The sequence below is a fragment of the Asterias amurensis genome, chromosome 3, assembly GCF_032118995.1.
Source record: "Asterias amurensis chromosome 3, ASM3211899v1".
Classification (NCBI taxonomy): Eukaryota; Metazoa; Echinodermata; class Asteroidea; order Forcipulatida; family Asteriidae; genus Asterias; species Asterias amurensis.
This window is the reverse complement of record NC_092650.1, coordinates 15,524,656-15,544,868: the sequence shown is the minus strand read 5'-3', so window position 1 is coordinate 15,544,868 and position 20,213 is coordinate 15,524,656. Positions and strand designations below refer to the sequence as shown.

Genomic DNA, 20,213 nt, shown 5'->3' with positions numbered 1-20,213 from the left:
ATATCAAGAGTCTTGACCTACATGACCTACTGGAAAAGTGGAATTTATATTTTGGATGGAACCTAGTCCTCTCTCTCTCTTGTAAAATAATATACAACATTTATAACGGCTGTTTCTAGGCGCACATTCAGAATTTTCCGGCAAGGTACTATACATGTAGGTGAGACTACATTATTTTGAATTAGGATATACATGTACTCCCTTCACATAGCTCCATACTTGATATTTCGGTGTAACTGAGCTATATCAGCAAAATTATTACATCATGTGAAAGCTTGCGAGAGCAGTCAAATGTAAGATGATTTACTAAAGAAACTGTGACTGTAAAGTCCCTGACCAAGAGAGTATCATTCTCTTATACCAAACCTTACTTAAATAAAAACTCTGAATGCCGATAAAGGATGTAAAAACAAATCATCAACTGCGCATTAATGGGTTAATTTACTGGTAAATTCTTTTAAATTGCAACATTAAAACAAATTATTTAATTAAACTTGGGTCATGCATTAAATGTTAGAACAGGATGGGGGGGGGGGGGTGGAGGGTGGCTGGGCAGGTGAATTTTGTAGTTTTAAAGGGTTTGTAAAAATCAAAGTCTCTAATCACACAAACCTTTGTCTTCCGAGCTGATGGAAATTTGGGGCAGGGGGGGGGGGGGCAGGGGAAGGGTAACACTTATAAATATTTGAGAGATGTTTGCTTTCTCGTTAATTAGTACACAAAAAACACTGTGCAAATGGTCAAATGTTAAAGGTACATTGTAGGCGGGAGGGGGAGCTTAAATACTGCAGCTTCTAAGAGTTCTATGGTGGGTGCTTCATTCTGCAAATGCAGTCACCAGTGATGACAAAAAAGAAGAAAATATTTTGCTAATTTTTTGGGACATCTTTTTACAGCTGGGGGTAGGGCATTATTTTGGAGATTAGTAAGACTTAAAACTTTGCATAGAAAGGATTGCGGTAACACCACGTAATGACTATCTCTAATGAGTTGCTGTGGTTCTGAAAAGAACCGTCGGTTTCAACTCGACGTTTCGATCAGTATGCTCCGATTGTCTTCTGGAGAAAGCTTTTGGAGATTGTTGCTATTCGAATCAAGCATCCTAAAAGAGTAGTCTATTAAATTGAACAGTTTATTGAGATTAGTTAGGTATGAAGGCGTAGATACGGTATTGACCGTATTGAATATGATGTCTCCATTAAAGCCATTGGACATTTTCGGAACAGAAAACAAATTTAAAAGTTCACAGATATTATACAAAAAACTTACAGGGTTTACAGAAGGTAATGGTGAAAGACTTCTCTTGAAATATTATTCCATGAAATGCTTTACTTTGTGAGAAAACATTAAAACAGTATCAATTCTCGATATCGACAAGGGTTGGTTTTCCCGTTATTTTTCTCCCGACTCAGATGACCAATTGAGCCTAAATTTTATCAGGTATGTTATTTTATATTATAAGTTGTGATACACGAAGTGTGGGCCTTGGACAATACTGTTTACCGAAAGTGTCCAATGGCTTTTAAAACAACCTGCCCTACATTTACAATATGGCATCTGTGAGCGTGTGTGTGTACGTGTGCGACAGGTGCCGGAGAAATCAAACCGGGAACGCTGCGTGCTGCGTGCTTCTTGGATGTGTGCGTTTAGACGTGCATACAGTCTGCCCTACATGTACAATGTGGCGACTTTCATAGCGACAAAAAGGTTATTCAATACAGTCAGCTGAGACACTTAGAGAGAGAAGACAAAGTTTATGACACAAGAGAATGTCATGTTGAGATGAGAAGTGCAATGGACTGAATGTTAGCAGATTCATAGAGATGAGTCTTAAAGACACTGGACACCATTGGTACTTGGTGTATCTCAGCATATATGCACAAAATAACGAAACTGTGAAAAGTTCAAAAGAGTCATGAAAGAAAGAAAAAAACGCCCTTGTTGCATTACTTTGTGTGCTTTCAGTTGCATAATAAAAGGCTTCAGCTGGAGTCCTTTTGTTATCATTTAAATTGAGTGAGAAATTATCTCTTTCTCAAAAACTACGTTACTAGAAGGGGAGCAGTCTCTCACAATGAATTATACTATCAACAGCTCTCCATTGCTTGTTGCTAAGTAAGTTTTAATGCTAACAATTATTTTGAGTAATCACCACTAATGTCCAGTGCCTTCAAGTTGGCATTTCAATATTTGTAAAGAGTCAAGTGTACGGTGTTCATAGGGGTGATCAATTCATAGCTTTGGATGCACATGAAAAAGGCTTACATTACAACTCCCTATATTACATAATATTTTTAACCCATCTTAAACAAAATGGCTGATTGAAACCAAGGAATTCATATGCCAAGGGAGTGCGAGATGATATCATTAAGAAGTATGTTTCAAAAAGGTTGGAGCCCAGCAGTGACTTTGTTTAGGCATGAAGTGAGGTAAGGAAGATTTGCGAGAGGAAGAATCGAGAACTTTGATGGCAATTTTTTAATACAAGAAGAGATGTGGTTGACAGGTTTTTCCATTTTGCTGCGGGTCACTTGCTTCTGCCATTAAAGTGAGGCGGGCTTATACACAGCGTGGACGGGAACATTTGAGCTGACACATTATGCCAGCGTACAGGGACATGTATTTATTCGTACTGACAGTCGTTTGACAAAATTGTCCAGTGAATCCAGTTGCACACTGGCAGGTGAACGTAGTGCCAGTTACCCGACAAAAACCTCCATTGAAGCACTGAACACTTGCACATGGACCTGTGTCATGGTTAGTATGGTTAAAAGTTATGTCAACTGAACTTCAACTAAATGACAATTCAAAGAGCTTTCAGACAAAGAAATATATTTGTCTCAAAACAAATCCATAAGTTTCTTACAGAGCAGACTGAAATCACAACTTATGGATTTCATTTGACTTAAATGAACATGATGGCAACAGTCGAACAGGCAAAGGAAATAGCTGAATTTTCATTTGTATACTGATGGTACAAGTTCGATAAAAAATGTCCATCTGAACTGACAAAATTGTCCAGTGAATCCAGTTGCACACTGGCAGGTGAACGTAGTTCCCAGAACCAGACATGCACCTCCATTGAAGCAGGCCACACTCGCACATGGACCTGTGTCATGGTTTAAGTGCAGTTAAAAATTAAAAATTATGTCAACTGAACTTTGACCAAATCAAGATACAAAGAACTTTCAGATAAAGAAATTTAATCGTCTCGAAACAAATCAATGAGATACCGAGAAAGAACTGATAGATTTCATTTGACTCCTTGAATTCGAAAAAGTAACTAAATGAACATTCAAACACTTGAAGAAAATAACTGAATTTACTTTGGTCTGTAGCCCTACTTACATGTATGATACAAATCTGATACAACTGTCCACTGAACTTATAAACACATAGTGTACGTACTGACAGCTGTTTGACAAAATTGTCCAGTGAATCCAGTTGCACACTGGCAGGTGAATGTAGTGCCAGAAACCTGACATGCACCTCCATTGAAGCAGGTAACAGTCGCACATGGATCTGTCTCATGGTAAGTATGGTTAAAAGTCAACTAAATTGCAACTAAATATTATAGGTACAAGGAACTTTCAGAAAAGGAATATAATCGCCTCAAAACAAATTCATCAGTTACTGAGAAAGAGCAGATGAACATTTCAACTTGTGGGTTTCATTTGACTCCTTGAGTTGTTCAAAAGCAATAAAAGAACATAAAGGCTACAGTCGTACAGTAGCAGAAAATAATGGAATTTGTGCGTACTTATGGTTCCAGTTTGACTATCCACTGAACTTATATATTACGTACTGATAGTCGTTTGACAAAATTGTCCAGTGAATCCAGATGCACACTGGCAGGTGAAGGAAGTGCCAGAAACCTGACATGCACCTCCATTGAAGCACTGAATGTTCGCACATAGACCTCTGTCATGGTAAGTATGGTTAGAAACAAGTCATTTATAAGTTTCTTAAAGAACAGATTGAAAGGGTCACAGCTTCGCGAAAATATAGATCATTGTAACATTACGTAAAGGTATTGGTACTAGGAACATGCAGAATAGTTGACAAAAGCTGGGTCTTCTTGTCATAAGGTTTATCACGATTCGGAACCGCAATGCATTGTGGGTAGGCAGATAGGTTATTTGACATGTATGTTCGACAACCACCATATCTTTGTGTGGGTTCAACAGCGCCCTCTCTTGATATTTTACTTTTCACAATAAACCTTATGAAATGAAAGTTTACACGCTGGTGCTTTCAGTTTGACAAAACTGTCCATTGAATCCAATCAGGCATTTGCAGACTATAGTCGTGCCAAGATCCTTAGATACCTCCATTGAAACACTGAGTATTCACCCTTAACTGCGAGTACTATGGTAACACTCACTGCGTTTAGCTACATGTACTGCCTTTAATAATAATAAGACATTTATGTAGCGCTCATACACGAGGTACCACAGCGCTTTACAAGAAGTTTTGATGTTTCTTGAAAACAGCAAGTGACTCCGCCGAATGAATTTGATGAGGGAGACAGAAGACATCATACAGCTACAAGTATGCTCCTTTTTTCTCCTGTTAAAGGGCGATTTGATAACCCAGTAAAAAGGGATGCGTCCCCTAGTATTCTTGATTATTGCACAGTTTGGATTGCATCGAGTGAATAAATGCTCTCAATAGCACCCACAAAATACAAGAAAGAGTCTCCTGGTTTCATTCCAAACTGTGTGAAACAATGTCAACGTGGTCAAGTGGTTAGACTGCATGACTTGCAATCACAAGGTTGTGGGTTCGAATCCCGCAGCTAACCGCAGATTTCACAATGACTAAAATAAACATTGTCGTCTAGTTGATGAATCACAATTTCTTGATTTGTGTAATTCATAATCATAGACGTTAAAGCAATGTTTGTGAGAGAGATTGGCTGCTGATTGCCAGCTTGGTGTTTATATCCCTTGTTGTGGGAGTTTGCTGAGTTCCCTTGATGGGAAGATCATTCAAACAAACAAACAAACAAACAAACAAACAAACAGGCTAATGCTACAGTATAGAGACACAAACAAACAAAGAAAAATGTGCTATAAGCATGCTTCGTCCTTGACTGAAGCATGCCAAGTAGCAAGCCACCTCCCCAGTTTCAACCGTGGGACATTTATGAGGATTTGAAGAGGGTGTCTGTTTCAAAAGCCGGGGGGCCCGACAATGTTCCTCAGAAGGTGTTAAAGGAATTCGCATACGAGCTCAGTTCCCCTGTGACTGACATCATTAACACCTCTCTCGTACAGGGCAGTGTTCCTAATCAATGGAAAATTGCAAATGTCATCCCTGTACCCAAACAGACACCCCCTTCAATCGAAAAACTTAGGCCAATTTCATTGACATCAACTCTAGCAAAAATTGGTCGTGTAGCCCAACATGTGCTAAAGTCAATCCAACCTCATGTTGATGACAGACAGTATGGTAACCGTAAGGGTATGTCAACCACACATTGCCTAACTGATGTCTACCACCAATTGGTGTCAAAAGCTGAGAAACCTGGCAACATCAGTACTCTTGTACTAACTGATTTCTCCAAAGCTTTCGATGTTATTGATCACAACATTGCTTTTTCTAGTCTTTTGAGCATGGGTGTGGCGCCCAATATTGTGCAGTGGGTGGTTGACTTCATTTCTGGTAGACAACAAAGAGTCAAATATAAACAAACCCTCTCCGATTGCATTACTTTAATGGGTGGTGTCCCACAGGGAACAATTTTAGCTCCAACTATTTTTCTTTGTATCATCAACAGTGCCCAGGAGGAAGTCAGGGATACGGACGTCCATGCATGGAAGTATGTCGATGACCTGACATTGAGTGAAAGTAGAAGTTACGGCAGTCCAGGTACCATCCAAGATAGTTTGGACTCCTTGTATCAATGGACCATTGATACCAAACTGAAACTCAACCCATCAAAATGTCAGGTCATGCAGGTGTACTTCGGACGAAAACCCATCCCCGACGTGGATGTCCGTATCTCTGACCAGAAACTCGCCATCGTGGACAAGGTCAAACTACTGGGGGTAATCATTGAACAAAATCTGAAATGGGAGGGCCAAGTAGACTCGATGTATAGTAAGGCCAACAGAAAGCTGTTCATGCTAAGGAAGTTGAAGGATGCTGGACTAGACGCCGAAGAACTCCTCACAGTATACAAAGGCTATATTCGCCCAGTCCTTGAATACGCAGCCCCTGTTTGGAATGCTGGCCTTACCCAGAAGCAGGTGAACCACCTCGAGAAGATCCAGAAGCGTGTATGTCACTACATCCTCTCTAAGGACTACACAACATACCACGATGCTTTGTCTATTCTTCAATTGGACTCCCTCCAGTCTCGAAGAAACAAACTCTGCCACCAATTTGCAGAGAAGGCAAGCGCTTCTGTGAGATTTTCGAGGTGGTTCCCTGCTTCTGTAAACAACTCATCTATGCAACTCCGCCAACGAGCACGGTTTGGTATGTTTCACTGCAACACCAAAAGATTCCAAAACAGCCCCTTGCCCTACCTCACCAAGCTCCTGAACTCCTAGAACCATGTTAATATAATTGCTTAATTTTCTGGTCTTAAATGTATACAAATGTAGTGAACCTGTTTGTACATAATTATCTGGCAGGCCATTGCTTTTGTGATTTTTTTTTTATTTATTTTTTTAAATTTTTTTATCAATAATGTTCACTATGTATTTTCTATTGTAAAGCTTTTTAATAACTAATGTAATATTTTTTAATTATTGTAAATTATGCTGCAATTCAGCGGTATGCTGCGATGGCATTTTTAAACAAATAAACCAATAAACCAATTTAAAGTATATTACAATATGGGTCAGATGTCAGTCTCATTGTGTTTTGAATGACCTTCTCTCTTCTATGGGAAGGGAACACTGACAATCTGTCGACCTTAACTGCATACAGTTTAAATTACAGCAAGATTGAGGACAGGGCCCGATTTCATAGCGCTGCTTAGCGGCCGATTTTGTGCTTACTGTGCAATTTCTATTTCATAGCGCTGCTAACCGTAAGTACACGAAAAGGCATGCTAACCTTCCGGTGCTTACCGCACGAAAATAAATGGCGTCACAATGCAAATCCACGGTAAACACGCAATATGGCGCCCAATTTTTCTGCTAACCCGTGAAATACGCTAAGGCTTAAGCAAATTTCTGCTACAGCAAGCACGCAAAGTTGCTTACCGTTAAGCAGCACTATGAAATTGGGCCCTGGTGGGAGGTGACCAGCCGTCGATTTCACCGAACTCTTCTTAACTTAGCATTAGTCTTAGGAGATAGTAGGAGTTCCGTATCCATAGACTAAGGACGCGTTGAACAGATCCCAAGTTAGGATGAGTTACTCGTCTTAACTCGAGACAGGAATAATCCTAGCATTTAGTGAAATCGGCTGCAGTTGCTCCATTATGGCTCAGTGCCTGGCTCTCCGGCTACTATGCTTGAGCTTTCAGATAAAAGGGATTGACAGCAGGCATCATTCAACTATGCCAGACAAATTATGGCCGAGCAAGTTATTCCGAGGAATGGCGAAGAATTTCGAGGCAAGATTTACACATCAGTGGGAACAAGTTTTGATTTATCAAAACCCTTCTAACCTCTTGACCTTAGAATTAGGTAGAGGGATTTGATTCAGTTCAATAAATGTTTATTTCATGATGGCAGTAACAAACACAAAGACAGGGACGTAAGGAGGGGGCTGAGGGAGGATGAACAACTCAACTCCAGCCTATATTCCAGTACAGAAGGAAAACAAACTAAACATGGCTGTACTTGAGGAGAAAACTCTAGATTGTTGGCCAAGCTCTACATATGATGTGCGGTGTTGTACAAGACTAATTTTAGTGATGGGCTCTAAATCCATCAAGTTCAACAACATTATTCATGTTTAGATTGGTGGTTATTACAATCTTGGGGAAATCTGTGCTGGGCAGTACAGTGCTCGGAGTGCTGGACACCATTTGGTAGTTCTGGGCAGGCCCACAGTTCTGAAGGCTACTAGTCTTCATTATCTGTTCAGTCTGCATGCTGCAGTAAATGCATACGCCATTGAATAAAAGTGGGCGGTTTCAGTACGAATGCAATGAGAGATTAGGATGAGACACTCTCAGTGGGCGAACTTTAATAGTGCCTTATGCTGTATCTACAGTATACAGGCCTGTGAGCGGGTCATGAAAAAAAGCGGAAAATTGTTGTCCGGATTTTGGGCCAACACTTCGAGCGTAATAAAGGGCTTTAATTAAAAACTGAAGCGTAGACAACACATTCACAGAAACATAGACCACAAATCTTACATGTAACACTGTGTTGTAAATCATCATTTTTAAGATATTTTTGTAACATTCTTTAAGAAATAAATCCACAAGCGTGATGAGTCCTCGTCGTCGACTGCCATATTTTACTTGTCGCAAAAAAAAATACACACCGTACACAAAGTACGTCGCATGGGGGAAAACCATGTGTGCCTAATCTTGTCTCAAGGTGTTGGCTTTTTAGTAAAGCACCCTCTATTTGTGCAATGGAACAATCACATTGAAGTACATGTAAAATAGACATCGCACTAAACGAAAAATTAACAACAACGGCTCCAATGAAAGACCAACACGGAGCATTTTACTGGGTCTAGCCCCCAACTCACATGTCAAAATCAAATCGCAATTAAAGTGCTTCCCGATTCTAGGTCTGTGCTGCTTGACGATCTATTTCGGATGTAAAAAAAACAAGATAAAACCGGAACGGGAAAAAAGCGGAGCCCGCAAGAAAAATGCAGATTGGGAAAATTTAAAAGAGCGGAAATCCGCTTTAAAGCGGAGATTTCACAGGCCTGAGTATACACAAAATGCTTGTAAAACCACACCGTGAACTGCGCATGCTCTATAAAACCCAAACAATTTTGCTCTTGCGCAAATAAGCGGAGAATTGTGCAGCAGAGTCATGAAAATGGGCCCATGGGTTTTATGCTTACTGCGCGATTTTCCATTCCATAGCGCTGCTTACCGGAAGCACACAAAAAAGTCATTCCAACCTTCCAGTGCTTACAGCACGAAAACTAACAACGTAAAATACAAATCCATTGTGAATGAAAGATGGCTGCCTAAAATTCTTGCTAACCTATGAAATATGTTAACACCTCAGCAAGTTTTTCTGCTACTGTAAGCACAAAAATTTGCTTACCGTTAAGCAGCGCCATGAAATAAGCACAAAAATTTGCTTAGTGCGAAGTTCTTCCTTAATATAAATAAAACAGGATTACCAACCAAATTTCGACGTGATTTTCAGGATAAGCAAACACTAAGCTGAATACCAGTAACAAGCAATATGCAACAAATAATCCTGGGTTTTTTTCAAGGAAGAAATTTCATGCTCAGCAAATATGTGTGCTCTATGAAATTGGGTCCTCCACAGCACACAGAAGGCACTCACCTTGCACGGTTACAACAACATTGAAGACGCATCGAGTTTTCTTCCCTACAATATCCTCAAACAGGTATGCCACTGAGGTGGTTCCTATGGGGAAGGTATCACCTGGAGAATGGGTATTCATGACGAGTCTTACATGTCCAGAAGCGTCGTATGCAGTCGGGGTCGTCCAGGTGATAGCTGGCAGCACTGTGGCAGAAACAGCCTCTTGTTGGATATTTAGAGGGCATGTTGTAAGAACCGGATCATATGGGTCATTTCCCGCTGGGTGGAATGGTACAAAAGAAAAATGCGATAAAAACAGGAAGAATAGCATGACAAAAGTACATTTTTTTTTTTTTTTTTTAAATTGCTGTTTTTTTCCTTCTCCTTGATGTTTGTTTGTGTGGTAGTTAAATTCGTTTAACAGTCCTGTCACATTTATAATATACAAATATAACATGGTTTGAGGGTCGATATTAGCTCCCTGAGGTATTGGAAATTACCAAACCAGTTCCTGAGGCGAATTGTCAACTTCCATGTCAACTTCCAATACCGAGGGGAGCTCATCGACTAGTCACCCAAATAAAAACATGTTTTACTTGTTTTACTATACTTCATACATATTCAGTTACCGGAACATGAGTTTTGAGCAAGAGAAAATGATGACTGTGAAACAAAATGCACATGATAAGTTTGTTCATGTGTTGGATGTCGCTTAGAGAGCGCTGTTCGTGCGTGTATACAAAACGGTGCCACGATCAATAGCGCCCGGGGATGACTTCACGCAATGGTAGTGCGCATGACAAGTAGAATAGCTCCCGGGTACCTATTTCTTGTCATGCGCATTTACCACTTGCGTGAATACTCACGTGCGCGTTTGGCAGTTAGCAAAATTAACACCTGGCAAGTGATGATGAATGGACCAATGAGAACTTAACTCTCTGTCATGAATATGTATGAGGTATAGTAATAAGCATTGCTTATTTATTTATTCATTTAGACAACTCATGACTGTTACTTCATATGTACCTGTATGTGTATTCTTTTTGAAGAGGCTAGACCCTGTAGAAGCCTAGGCTTCATGTCTGCGACCTCCTCATACTGTTATTAAGTTCTGATAATTAGTTTGGCCTTACATTGTACATGTAATTCAAAACCGTATGGAATTAAACCTGAAACCCGATTCTGTGTTTGAGTATTTTTTCATTCTGGTTTTTGAATCCAAGGATTCTCAGAACAGCAAAACTTATTCAATATACTAGCCAAGAACTTCACGGAGAGAATACATGTTTTGGTTTAAAAGCAAAACCCAAGAGAATTTTTCCTGCGACCCACGCAATCAGGTAGGGACTGAAAACCCAATCTACATAGCTTCCAACGCAGCATTCAAACCGGTGTCCTAGAGGTGGAAGTTGAGGAAAGCAAACTACTACGCCAATGGGAGACTTTGGGACGCTAGGTGGCAGCAGACTTACCAGGTAAACTCCCATTGTTTATGCAGTTCTGAGCGTCCGCACATGACCGAGAACAATGGATTTTACCAGGTAAGTCTGCTGCCACCTAGCGTCCCAAAAGTCTCCTATTGTTTGAGTGTGAAGTTCAAAGACTGTGTAGCCATTACTTACGTGATCTGCTGATGACAAATGAGCAAGAGGCACGGTTGCCGCTGTTGTCGTTGACGGTGTAGGTAACTGTCGTGAAACCGACAGGAATTCCAGCTCCAGGAGTATGGCTGCCTTGGACAGGTTGAACGCCAGATGCATCAGTCGCTGTTGGGACTGTCCAAGTTGGATTTGCTGATGAAGTCCTAATGTCGCTGGGGCATGTCAGACTTGGTACGACGGTGTCAGTTCCTGTGAAGAGAATTCAAGCTTGAGACATTAGAACAGTTCAAAAAACAAGAGGGTAAATTAAGTAGAAGAGAGTTAACGAACCATGAGACTAAGGCCAAATGAAAACAAAATACCAGTTGATTATCCCCTCCATCAACCTGTTTTGAGGCCACATCCTTTTTTTAATTGTTTTTATTTCACATTTCTTTTTCAAAAAGACAAATTTTTCTGTGTGTTTCTCATTAAAACTTCCTTATCTTTTAAGAACTTTTAACTACATAAAGTAAGGACTTTAAACTGAATAACTGGTGGCCAGTTTGAATGAAAATGTTTGGTGGCCACTTTTAAAACTAAAAAGGACCCCTTTTTGGAAAAACCCGGAGAGTCAACAGGCATTTTTTTACTTGGCTTATATTTAAATGCAGTGGACACTATTGGTAATTACTCAACATCATTAGCATAAAACCTCATTTGGTAACGAGTAATGGGGAGAGGTTGATAGTCAAAAACATTGTGAAAAACGGCTCCCTCTGAAGTGACGTAGTTTTCGTGCAAGAAGTAATTTTCCATGATTTTTGATTTTGAGACCTCAGATTTACAACTTGAGGTCTCGAAATCAAGCATCTGAAAGCACACAACTTTGTGTGACAAAGGTGTTTTTTTCTTTCATAGTTATCTCGCAACTTCGACGACCAATTGAGCTGAAATTTTCACAGGTTGGTTATTTTATGCATATGTTGAGATACACAAAGTGAAAAGACTGGTCAATAGTGACAAATAGTGTTCAGTGTTTTTAACTTGAGAAGTAAAATCTGGTTAAAAACTGTTAAGTGTGAATTTCCCAGAATCGATGGCAAGATACCTTCTCATATGCCGCATCGCAAAAACACTTTATTTTACTTAATTCAATTTGCCGTATTTTAGAATTACACCCCCACTTACGAACAGTATACCGAGTCCCTTTAAGCCAAGTCACACTAGGCAAGATTTGTCAGGTACCTCAATGGCAACCAACTGCACTGCTTTCTCCAGGAAAAACTTCTGCAGCACAACAAAACATTCTTTAAGCTGTCACCCACTAACCCCATGAAAACAATAAGAAAACTGACAAGAAAGGGTTTTCATCTGCTTAGAGCTTAATTGAAGTTTGCTTAGAGCCCCCCCCCCCCCCCAGGGATTTGAATTATCCTTCTCCAGCCGGCTTTGGCGAACTGAATCTCGGGCGGACAGAATTCCCTGGCACACCTCGCGTAACATGGCCTATAGTGAGACGTGTTGTGGCCGAGCGGTTAAGAGCACCGAATTCAAACTCTGGAGTTTCTGATCAGCAGAGTGTGGGTTCGCATCCCCAGCAGTGACACTTGTGTCCTTAAGCAAGACACTTAACCATTGCTTCGTCCTTCGGATGGGACGTAAAGACGTTGGTCCCATGTGTTGTGTAAACGCATGTAAAAGAACCCAGTGCACTTATCGAAAAGAGAAGGGGTTTCGCCCCGGTGTTCCTGGCTGTGGCTGCTGTTTGCGCCCCGTAGCACCTTGTAAATCATTATAAGGTGCTAAATAATTGGGTCTCAAAATTCATCACTGCAATTACCTATCTTTCTGAAAGTTTGTGTTATACTCAGCGCCTTGAATACCTTGTTTGGTAGATACGTGCGCTATATAAGACTTTGCTATTACATTAATATTATTATTATTATGAGACTGGTTTATACATTACCTGAAGTTGTCACAGTAACCGTGAACATGCATACCAATGGATCTAAATTATTTGTTGGATCGATCCATTGGTACGTCACTTCTGTAGCACCCACTGGAAAGAGGGTGTTGGGTGCGTGGGATCTCCAGGACCTTCGGACAACGTTGTTATTATCTGTGGGCATAGGTTCATCCCAGCTTGCGACACCTTGGGTATTAGCGCTGGTTATGGTAACGAATACATCACCAGGGCAAATTACTGTGGGCGGATTGACATCATTCATGACTACAAGAGAAGAAAAAAAGATCAAATGAGAATGCCATGTATATAAATTTTGGTTTACCCATACACACAGATGTTTAAGAGGCAATTGGTACAATAATACTACTGAACACAAGTGGAACTCCCTCATTACAGGCTTGTGGTAGTTGACTAATTAGTCAGTTGGCTGGGCTGAATGGATCTACTTTCAATTTGTTGTTGTTAAATTCCCTCTTACCTGGTATGGCCACAAGGAACGTGCAAAGTGCAATATTTTGTGGAGGAACTGCGTTGTCGATAAACTCATACCCAACGGTGGTAAACCCATATGGGAATTGAGTGGAAGTTGTTTGTCCGTACAGGCTTCTTGAAGATTCTGCCGGTGTAGCACTGCCATCAAGATTGAAAGCAGAAACAGTGTTCCAAGTAGCAAGGCTTGTCCCTGCGGTGGTAGTTACTTGGCTGCCTCTTTCATCGTCCATTGGACAATTGAATACTTGCGGAGGTGTGGTGTCTAAGGTGGAGGAAAAAGTATAAGACAAGGGAATAAATTATTAGCAAGTTTGCTGCTAGAAAAAGTATAAGACAAGGGAATATATTATTAGCAAGTTTGCTGCTAGAAAAAGTATAAGACAAGGGAATATAATATTAGCAAGTTTGCTGCTAGGCGCCACCAATTCATCGCCCTAATTTAGGTAAAATTACAGTCAATTTTATTCCCGTACAAGAAGGTTAAGCTGCATATTATTATACATCCATAAAAACAGGGAGAATTGTACAACTCTAAAAAGGCTTGAAAAAAATGTTACAAAATTGCAAGGAGATGGAATACATCTTCAGGTGAACAATTTTGTTACTGAATTTGGGGTAAAAAAACACAAAATTCTAATTTTTCAACAGTTTGAAAGTGATTTAGATGCATTATATGACTCTTAGCCTGCATATTTAACGGTTGACACATGTTCAAACAATGTTCTTTTAAAATCACCTGGAAATAGAAAATAATTTTTTGAGTAATTATTTTTAACGATTTAATACGTAAAAGAAAAAAAAGTTGTGTGGGGGTGACTCCGCCTACCCCTTTTGTGACATCAATCGAGGCAGACTTTGCCTCGATCGAACATTGAAAACACGTAAAGTGCAAGTACATTCAATTTCTAGTCGTGAGTATGTACATTTCGAAAAAGGTTTTTTTTCTAGCATTTTGCTGGCAATGTCGACTAGATGTATTGCTGCTGGATGCAGCCAAACAACTAAAGATGGGGTCAGTTTGCTAAGTAGTCCGGTCCGGCGTCTTTTCCAGCGCTGTGCAGCAAATACTTCGAGCCGACATGCTTTGAAAACATTTTGACATGAAGAGAAAAGTTCTTTTCTAAAACATGACGCCATCCCACCAACTTTTCCAGCTAGTGGGGAAGTCGAATAAGGTACCTGAATGATGTGACGAACCTAAAGGAGCATTTGCCTAATGTGAAAAAAATCAGGTATTGTTTCAACTTTGAGGGCATGTTTTTAGCTAAGCGTCACTATCTTGTGTTGGCACCGCATGTGATTCATCGCGTCTCACTTGACGTCACAAACAGCGCCCTCTCGAGTCGGGTTTATTTTCAAATTTGTAAATAACATTTAAACTATTTTTTTTAAAGCCATTGGACCCTTTCGGTACAGAAAAAAAAAAAAAAGTTCACAGATTTACAAATCACTTACAGGGTTTACAGAAGGTAGTGGTGAAATACCTTGAAATATTATTCCATGAAATGCTTTACTTTTTGAGAGTACTTTCATAAGTTTTAGGTTACATTTCGGAATAAAAATTGAGTCTTTGCTGAGTGAAGATATTATCTTCTTCAAGCTTTATTTGTTGGTCACCAAGCGCTGAACCACAGGTACCAGCCAGTTGAATTGACGACCTGCCGAGTGTTGAACATATCTGGAAGTCACAAAATGGCCGTGCGACATATCAACCTGGAACATTTGTGACTGTTTCGCTCCGGGATCTAGTAAGTTTTTGTACTTTTTTTCAAAATATTTTCTCAATGGTGTTTTCAATGTTATTCATTAGATATTGAGAATTAAGGTCGTGTTGACAGAATTTATGTCACGATTTTCGAAAGTGGTAAAAATTGAGCAAATTTGTTGGCTAGCTGTTGAAATTGTACGTTTTTAACCATTTCGCCCAGCACAGATTGCCGATGATTCATAACCCTCCGGCTACGCCCTCGGCAGGAGGGTTACGTTATCGCAACTAGGGCCCTAGGCCCAAGCAAGATGTCAATATTGATTGGTGCTATAATAACTATTTATTTAATATTATCAACAACAAAAAAAATCGTTTTTGTAAATGAAATTTTACGGAAAATCATAAGAAATATGTAGTTCATTTGTAGCCAAGACTTATAACTTCCATGCCCCATTTATAAGTTTGTGATGCATATTTAATGAGTTGACGGCACGAAAATGAGTTGACGGCGAGTTGACGACAAGTGAAGTATGATATGAGGATCGGACCGACAGCGTTTTTTTTTTTTTGCTTGTTCTTTATTGTTTACTTAAGTCTATTTTTTGTTTGTTTAAGGCATTCCGTTTATAAGCTTCGGCTTCCTGGGTTATGCCTCCACGTATTAGTTTATTGTATCTATTGTTTTGTTTTCTTATTAAGTGATTACCCTTTGTGGAAATAAATGTTCGTTGAATTGAATTGAATTGATACAGCATGTACTGTTGTATTCATTCAGTGTACAGTGAGTTAGTACCTACCGATTTGCAAATAAAGTTAAAGTTTAAGTTAAACGCAACTCTTAGACTCACAGCAAACAAATCCAAACGTCATTCATCTTAAAAGGGCATTACCTGACAAGTAAGTAATCATTGGTTCACCTTTGGATCAATCCGACCAGTCCTAAGATCCCAGAAAATCATGAATTTTAAGCCACACGCCGAGTCGCGCGAAACTACCGAGACTGAGAGTGTAAACAAAATAACTGGAAGTACGCCCTCTGTTGAACAAAAACCAATGTCATTGGATGGCCCTTTTCGAAACCACGGCTTCGGCTCTGGTTGGCCGGCGGGCCGGGATGTGCTTGGTTCAGTACTAGGGTTTCAGACGAGAGCACGGAGCCTGAAGCCTAATCTAAAGCCGAAGCCGCAGATTCTCCAATTCCAAAAGTCCCATCCCCAAATGGTAGCTAGTAGGTCAATGCTTGGACCCGCATTCCGAACTGATAACAAAGTTATTAATTATTAGTCAGGCTGACTTTCGACGCCATTCTGGGTCATTGTGACACATGTTTCTTGGTCATTCTGATCCATGTTCTGATGGACTCACAAGACTGAGTACAGCCACACACAGGACTACTCAGATCGGTGTCCCATAGAGAAATCTGTTCAGAGATAAGAGCGTCGATTAGCTTCCCTGGGTCTACCCCGCGCGCGGTGCTCACTCGGGTGAGCCCCTGTAAGAGCTAAACGAACGATCACACTTGCCCTCTCGTGGTGACGGCATGCACCTCGGGTCACCCCAAGTGACACTCCACAAGCAGGGCACTGGGGGCTGACCCAGGTGGCCCAGGTGAAAATGAAATGAATATGTACCTCTGTACAAAATAACTAGTGTGCTGCCAGCTTCCAATCAATGGCGGGTGCAGTTTTTGTTTGTATGTAGGCCTACATCAAAATTGCCACTGTCGTAAAGGCCCAAGGGCTTTTCACTGGGGATTTTTTTTGTTTCTAAATCGATTAAAAAAAAGGGAATCCTTCGATTTTCACCGATTTGCAATTGAGTAAAAAAATTCACCGATTTGTAATTATATTTTTGGGATACACGAAGTGAGAATACTGGTCTTTGACAATAATTTCACCAAATGTTTCCATACAGTGCCTTAAAGACGGCGGACACTACTGGTAATTGTCAAAGACCAGTCTTCTCACTTGGTGTATAGAATAACAAACCTGTGAAATTTTGAGCTCAGTCGGTTGTCGAAGTTGTGAGATATTAATGAAATAAATAAAAACACCCTGGTCACACAAAGTTGTGTGCTTTCGGATGCTTGATTTCGAGGCCTCGAATTCTAAACTTGAGATCTCGAAATCAAATTCGTGGAAAATATTACTAACTTCGTTCTCGAAAATTCGTCACTTCAGAGGGAGCTGTTTCTCACAACATTTTATACTATTAACCTCTCCCTATTACTCGTAATCAAGAAAGGTTTTATGATAATAATTATTTTGAGTAATTACCAATAGTGTCTACTACCTTTAAAGCACCGTATACGTCCGAGTCATGTACATGGAAAATCACCGGCCAATCTCTCGGGTGTGTGTCGAACCAAAGACCTTTGCCACTCTAGAGCAGGTGTCTTACACCAAGCTACAGCGACAGTTCGAATCCTGTTTTCCAGCTAGCAGGATGTCGAGCATATCGCAACGATTTTTAATAGATGACGAAACACTATTTCAATTTCAGCCAGATGAACAATGTTCGAACATTGTTCGAGCGTGGCCAGACAATCTGCTCTTGTATGGCAAAGGTCGCGGGTTTGAATCCCACCCAAGTGATATGCTGGTTCGTTATTTTCACAGGTCTCAGCGCGGTATATTTGGTAAAAAACTGACTTGATAAGGAGCATTGGAGATAGTATAAAACATTGTGGGAAACGACTCCCTCTGAAGTAACGTGGTTTTTGAGAAAGAAGTAATGTCTTACTATAATAATAAAAGACTTTTAGCTAGAAGTCTTTTATTCCTACCTGAAAGCACACAAATTCATCCAACAAGTGTGTTTTTGATTTCATCTTTTTCTCGCAACGTCGATGACCGATTGAGCCCAAATTTTCACAGGTTTGTTATGTTATGCTTATGATGGGATACACCAAGTGAGAACACTGGTCTTTGACAGTTACCAAACGTGTACAGTGCCTTTTAAACACACATCAGTCAGTGTAAAACCAAATAGTATTCGTAGGATTTGAAACTTTGGTGGAATCTAGTATAGGGTTAGTGGTAACACCACGTGGGCCTAATCATAATCTCCACTAATTGAGATGGGGGTGGTTCTAAAACAAATTGCAGGTCTTAAAGGCAGTGGACACTGTTGGTAATTACTCAAAATAATTATTAGCATCAAATCTTTCTTGGTGACGTGTAATGGGGAGAGGTTGGTGGTATTAAACATTGTGAGAAACGGCTCACTCTGAAGTGCCATAGTTTTCGAGAAAGAAGTAATTTTCCACGAATTTGATCTCAACTTGAGGTGTCGAAATCAACCTACTAAACGCACACAACTTCGTGTGACAAGGGTGTTTTTTTCTTTCATTATTATCTCGCAACTTCGACGACAGATTGAGCTCAAATTTTCTCAGGTTTCTTATTTTATGCATATGTTGAGATACACCAACTGTGAAGGCTAGTCTTTGACAATTACCAATAGTGTCCACTGCCTTTAACCACATACATTAAGAACCTAGGTTCTTTATGTCTGTGGTTTCAGCACACTTTTGAGAACCATCCCGTGTTACCGCAAACCATCTAGATCAGTATTCACTATCCCAAATGAAAAAAAAAAAAACATACATCCATAAGTTTCTTGTCACTTTCCAGTGACTTTCCTAACCACCAATTAGTTTGTTGTGTGTGTGGAAACTACTCTATCAAAAGTTGAAGTTTTGTCATCAGGGTGAATTTGAGCTAGATCTATTTGCGTGTTTGTAAACTTTACACAGTGTTATAGGGGGTGTTCCCGTAGGATTATATTTTTTATTTAACTTGTGGATTGTGCATCAGTTGGATTTTGCAGTGTCTGACCTGCTATGAAATGACAATTATTTTGCCACATTATTTGTGTTTGTTAACTCTATCTTTACAATGCGTAGTATATAATACATGAACGAGAATAACAACTTACCTTGTGCGAAAGCATGGTTTGTAGTCAGGAGGAAAACTCCGACGACTAGCAGGTGGGACACAGCCATCCCTGCCTTATGGTCTCTCCTGGTTCTCATAGAAAAATGCGCCCAAAAGAAAATCCACGTCCGCTCCACCAACTGTCTGGTAGATCGGTTAGAGTAAAGTTACTAGTCCCTGTACCCCGCTTCTTTTCGGGGACGGTATGCCCAAAACTTTTCAGCACACCGGGCTGGGCGCGGCTGCTGTATAGTTAAACTCGCCAAAGGCCAATATGCAAATCTACTCTAATAATGAAAAACCATTCAACCCTACAGAAACCCTTTCACATCAGTTTCCCCCGAAAAAATATTAAGTTCAGACTGATATTTTTCATCGCCCAGATGAATGTGCACTTTGTGCACTGGCAGGGAGCTTTGCTGAATTGTTATTTAAATTGCTATATATACCGCGACCTTCATAGAAAATAAAACATTCCTTTGTCACGAATAACTTGTTGTTCCTTGTGCAGTCGATACCTTGTTCTTGTTGATAGTGTGAACTTCTTTGATGTAAAGGGGAGGTTTATCTGTGATCTTCAAGAACATTAGGGGTTGAACAGTCAAGGTGTTTTATTTGAATTGAGGGGACACTATAAAGTAAGATCTGTTCACTGGATTACCTGACTGGTGACCTTTACGGACACGCGTGTGTCTTCTTAAAGGCAGTGGAAACTAACGGTAATATTATTTACTACGAAAAATAATTGTGCGCATAAAAGCTTACTTGGTAACGAGCAATGGAGAGCTGTTGATAGTTTAAAATATTGTGAGAAACGCCTTCATCTGTGTTTAAAATAACTCCGTTATTCTCGCGAACGAGTATTGATATTATTTTAATGTTTTCTCAAAAAGTAAAGCATTTCATGGAACATTTCAAGAGAAGTCTTTCACCATTACCTTCTGTAAACCCTGTAAGTTATTTGTAAATCTGTGAACTTTTTCTTTCTTTTCTGTACCGAAAGTGTATAATGGCTTTAAATACGAAGGACCGGCATTTTGGAGAGAAATATTATGCTTCGCACACTGACTGAGCTATTTTGATGGACAA

At 40.0% G+C, this 20,213-nt stretch overlaps 1 protein-coding gene across 1 annotated transcript in view; it reads right to left on the bottom strand.

Moving 5' to 3' along the window:
• LOC139934501 (uncharacterized) overlaps positions 1-19,357 on the bottom strand; it is a 109,510-nt gene extending 90,153 nt beyond the window's left edge. The window contains exons 1-5 of the mRNA XM_071928758.1: positions 19,126-19,357; positions 13,465-13,740; positions 12,987-13,250; positions 11,060-11,287; positions 9,456-9,716 (exon numbers count right to left, since the gene is read on the bottom strand). Of these exons, the coding sequence (XP_071784859.1) occupies positions 9,456-9,716; positions 11,060-11,287; positions 12,987-13,250; positions 13,465-13,740; positions 19,126-19,222 (1,126 nt within the window). The 5' untranslated portion in view covers positions 19,223-19,357. The remainder of the gene's footprint in view (positions 1-9,455; positions 9,717-11,059; positions 11,288-12,986; positions 13,251-13,464; positions 13,741-19,125) is intronic.
• Between the last annotated feature and the right edge of the window lie 856 nt (positions 19,358-20,213).